The 4,675-nt window shown below is 50.6% G+C and overlaps 1 protein-coding gene across 1 annotated transcript; it reads right to left on the bottom strand.

Moving 5' to 3' along the window:
• Positions 1–303: 303 nt before the first annotated feature.
• Positions 304–3,398, bottom strand: LOC110741090 (programmed cell death protein 7-like). Its single transcript, XM_021925042.2, has 2 exons — positions 2,695–3,398; positions 304–2,367 (listed from the first exon to the last, which is right to left on the bottom strand). Exons 1-2 carry the CDS (start codon positions 3,100–3,102, stop codon positions 2,314–2,316), a joined length of 462 nt encoding a protein of 153 aa, XP_021780734.1. The 5' UTR covers positions 3,103–3,398; the 3' UTR covers positions 304–2,313.
• Positions 3,399–4,675: the final 1,277 nt, after the last annotated feature.

The following is a 4,675-nucleotide window of genomic DNA, read 5'->3' as shown; positions in this document are numbered from 1 at the left end:
AGTTCAGAAAATATATGTGTTCAGATAAGGCATAGAAAGATAAATACTGCATGTTCTCACTCATATGTGGGAGCTTTTTTTTTTTTTTTTTTGAAATGGAGTCTCACCTTGTTGCCCAGGCTGGAGTGTAGTGGTGTGATCTCGGCTCACTGCAACCTCCACCTCCCAGATTCAAGTGATTCTCCTGCACCAGCCTCCCAAGTAGCTGGGATTACAGGCAGGCACCACCACACCCAGCTAATTTTTGTATTTTTAGTAGAGATGGGTTTCACCATGTTGGTCAGGCTGGTGTTGAACTCCTGACCTTGTGATCTGCCTTCCTCAGCCCTCCAAAGTGCTGGGATTACAGGTGTGAGCCACTGCTCCTGGCCATGTGGAAGCTCTTTTTAAAAAGTTCCTACAAGTAGAGAGTTAAAATTGTGGTTGTTAGAGGCTGGTAGGGAGAAAGAGGAAGAGGGAGAGGTTGGTTAATAGATATAAAATTCCAGCTAGACAGGAGGATTAAGTTCTGGTGCTCTATGGCACTGCAGGATGAACATGGTTATCAATAATTTATTTTTTATTTTCAGAAAGCTAGAAGAGAGGATTTTAACTGCTCCCAGCACACAGAAGTGATAAACGTTTGAGGTAATAGATATACTAAGTACCCTAATTTGATCATCACACATTGTATACGTGCATCAAAATATCACTCTGTAGTCCATAAATATGTACAATGATTACATGCCAACTAAAAATAAAAGAAAAAAAATTTCTCTCATCCATTGTCCAAAGGGGAGGCTGCAGGCAGCCTCATCATTGAAACAGGAGGATGGAAGGAGGCCTGGGGGTCGGAAGGACATAACCTGGGGTGAGGATTTTGAGAATGGAGGGATCTTCAGATTTAAGTGGGGCTGACAGGGAGTGCCTTATACCTGAGCCAAGCTCCCTGCACAAGACAGACTATTCTTGTGAGAGTCCTGAGTGACTGCTGTCTGTACCTGCTGGTGGCACACATGGCTTCTGGTGGCCTCTGTGGCCCAGTGAGTTTCTTTGGCTTCCCTTCCTTCTCCCAGGGTTCCTCTCCTTTCTCTAGCTGCCACAGCCTTCCCTACCCACTAGGGTTCCTCAGATCGACACACCCACAGCCTCACAGTCTCACCCCACTTTTTCCCATGGAACAATAACAAGGATCTTTCGTATTTCACCCAGTGCAGAGACCCCAGGACTGAGATATCCTGTCCCCACCCCTTGAGTTCTAGCTTTACCGTGACCAGTGTCTAACTGCAACCTTGGGCCGGTCACTTTTTCTCTTGGCTTCATTGTCTTTACCCGTAAAATTAGGAGTTGGATTATATAATCTGTAAGCTCCCTTTTAATTCTCAGGATGTTTTTGCAAATCACTTCAGGGAAATCAGGACAACCAAAAGGAAACAAAGAAAAGCTGTCAGCTTTTAGGAAACCTCAATTTATCATCACAAAAAATTCCTCTGAGTTATGGTGAAATGAAAATGGGACCAGTTCTTTCTCCACCTTTTGCTGACAGGGGGAGAACTCCTATGAGACAGGAAACTGCCATTTTTATGTCAAAAGATGGGACTCACAGACCAACAGGTGAGTTTCATGTTGCTTCCAACTGTGCGGAGTCTGAGTGGCAATTTGGGCCCCAGAAACCAATTTGTCCAATGTATTTTCATGATTAATGAGCATACCAGGACAAGCTCTTGGAAATCAGGATAGGCCTGAAAATGTTGGAACATTCGGCCATTAAGTGTGCTCTTATTCTATTCCTTAAAAATGAAAAAATCATTTTGTTTTATTCAGGGCCAGTGAAGCTCATCCAGCCTCTCCCTCCCTGGAAACTCTGGCCTTCTCTTGATTCTACCTGTCCACAGAGGCCAGACCACTCTTCAGAAGGCCAGATAAGAAAAGAGTCAACGGTGGACTCCAGGGTCAGTTAGCCTGAGTTTGAATTTCCTCCCACCCTTATCTACTATGGGTAAGTACTGAACCCTTTCTAAGCCTTAGTGTCCTCATGTGTACAACTGGGATCTTAGAGGACTGCTAGGATTCAAGGAGAGAAAGCAAGTCATGCCCTTAGCATAGTGTCTGGGGGAATAGTGAACACTCAAACAGCAGCAATTGTTACTGTAAGAAATCTGGGTGGATTAGGTAAATTCTGTAGCAGAAAACCCCCCAGGCCCCAGTCCGCCATCTGCTCTTCTCCTCATGCTCCTTTTCGTAGGATTCATGCTTCCTTGCTCTCGTGAAGGTCAGTGTGCCCTTGGACTTGTGTGTTCAGCAGCAGGCAGAGTAGAAGAGCTGCCTAAGAAACTAGTGGCAACCAGGGGCGCCCGGCATTCGGACTCCAAAATCTTCCCCTTTCACCTTTGGTTGGCAGGCAGGAGGCAAAGAGAAAACACCAGAGACAGTGGGAGCCTTTCTTCTGGCACAGGGGAGAATGGAGAACATCAAACCTAGCTCTGCCAGTGACTTGGCCAAGCTCGGTACAGGTGGAGCGGCACGATGCATGCCTTGCCCCTGCTATTGACGGTGGCCCGGGAAGCCCTGTGAAAAGGCGCCCAGTCCCCAGCAACAGCACTCATCTCCCCTCCCCTCTCCTCCCCTCCCCTCCCCTCCTCAGCCTCCTCTTCTCCCTGCCCCGAAAAAAGTTCTCGCCTCGCTGCTGCCTCCTTCTCTGTTGTTAGAGTTTACCTGGGGCTTCCCCTTGCCCCAGACACCGCAGCCGCTCCTGCACCACCTGGGAGATAGAGTCTCACCAAAGCCGGGTTGGGGCCCCTTCCAGGTGCAAAACCAGTAATCGGGCCTGCCTGGGGGCAGGCGGCAGCTGCGGATTGGCAGGCAGGGCGGCCGGGCCCGCGCGCAGCCGGATCCCGCCCAAACGCGGCTGGAGCTGCGAGCCGCTGGGGGCCACATCAAAGGCCGGGAGCCCGTGGGGTTGGGTTCGGGGCGCTGCGCCCCGGGGAGCACAGGTCCGGGCGGAGGCGGAGGGGCCGAAGCCCGGTCGACCTGCCTATTTCTGGTTCCCTGAAGGATGAGAGACAACTTCTCTATAAAGACAGTGGTCGCCTTCATCTTCCCGGAGAGCCGTAGTCCGGTCATCCTCCGCGGCTTGGGGAGGCTGCCGGGAGTCGGGAGTCTGGGCTGCAGGCGCCCCCAGGGCGTGGCGGGGCACCTGACGACAGAAAGGGTTGAATGACGGCGACGTGACCGCTGTGATTACGAAGATGCCAACATCCGCGAAGATGCTGGCACCCGAACCCCGCAGCGGCCCAGGCAGGCACAAGGCTTTCCCGGAAGAGGGTTGAGGCTCTCATTCCCAACCCTGTCGTTCTGGACTGGACAGAGGGATGGACATTTGCCCCCAGGAGCATCGGAGGCCGCAGGACCCAGCAGGAGGGAGCAGCTGGGCTCCCGGGCACGCTTTTCCCTAGGGAGTGACTGGGGGAGAGGCTGGGCGGCAGAAAGGGGTACTGAGGGGCTGCTAAGGCAGATTATGGTGGTGGGCCTGAAGACACCCCCTCAACTGACTTCCGGACAAAAGGAACCTCGAAAAGCGAGAGCAGGGATAAAATAATGGCTAAGAAGAAATAAAGATGAAGAAAACAGCAAGCAAACCAAAGACATTGGGGAAAGAGGGGCAGAACCAAGAAGAACGAAACCAGAATTCTCAAATCTAAAGTGGTTTAGGCCAGGTGCAGTGACTCACGCTCGTAATCCCAGAACTTTGCGACGCCAAGGCAGGTGGATCACTTGAGGTCGGGAGTTCGAGACCAGCCTGACCAATATGATGAAACCCCGTCTCTACTAAAATACAAAAATTAGCCGGGCGTGCTGGTGAGTGCCTGTAATCTCAGCTACTTGGGAGACTGAGGCAGGAGAATCTCTCGAACCAGGGAAGCAGAGGTTGCAGTGAGCAGAGATCGTGCCATTGCACTCTGGCCTGGGAAATAAGAGAGAAATTTTGTCTCAAAACAAAACAAAACAAACAAACAAAAACCCGGGAGTTTGATGCAAAATAGTAACTCTGAAAGTACAGCCCCTGGACCAGCAGCATCTGCATCACCTGGGAGCTTACTAGAAATGCAAACCCACTGAATGAGAAACTCTGGGAGTGGGCCCAGCAATGTGTGTTTCAGCAAGTCCTCCAGGCAATTCTGATGCTGTCTCAATTTTGAGAACCACGGGTGCAAAGGAAGGGGCGCTGGCCTGAGGGCTGGGAAACTGGGTCCCTACGTTTTCCCATCACTGAAGGGAAGGATGGGACTAGATCTGGGGACACACAGGCAGAACACACAGAATGAGGTGGGCCAGGTAGGTAACGTCAGGTCCCCGAGGGCCTGCACTTTCCGCCAGCCAGTTGTTGCCTGGCTTGAGTTTGGGCCGATGCTACCATGTTATCTGATTTTGCAAGAGAAACTGGAAACCTGGATTTTTAAAACGTGAAATCTCCTGCTTTTTCAAATGTTGGCAACTAATTAAACATTTTTAAAATACTGTTTGGGTCCTCACTACAGGCCAAGCAAAACACACCTGCAGCCTGGATTTGCCCTGTGGGTCCCTATTCATGTTCTTTAGACTCCAGCATCTCAATAGATTCTGAAAGAGCCTGTGATCCTGACGTACAAATGTAGCTGTTGCCCTGACATGGAATAGTAGGGCTTCCCTGAAAATA

This window comes from Papio anubis, chromosome 14 (assembly GCF_008728515.1).
Source record: "Papio anubis isolate 15944 chromosome 14, Panubis1.0, whole genome shotgun sequence".
Classification (NCBI taxonomy): Eukaryota; Metazoa; Chordata; class Mammalia; order Primates; family Cercopithecidae; genus Papio; species Papio anubis.
The sequence above is the reverse complement of the archived record's forward strand: the minus strand, read 5'-3'. Positions and strand labels throughout refer to the sequence as shown.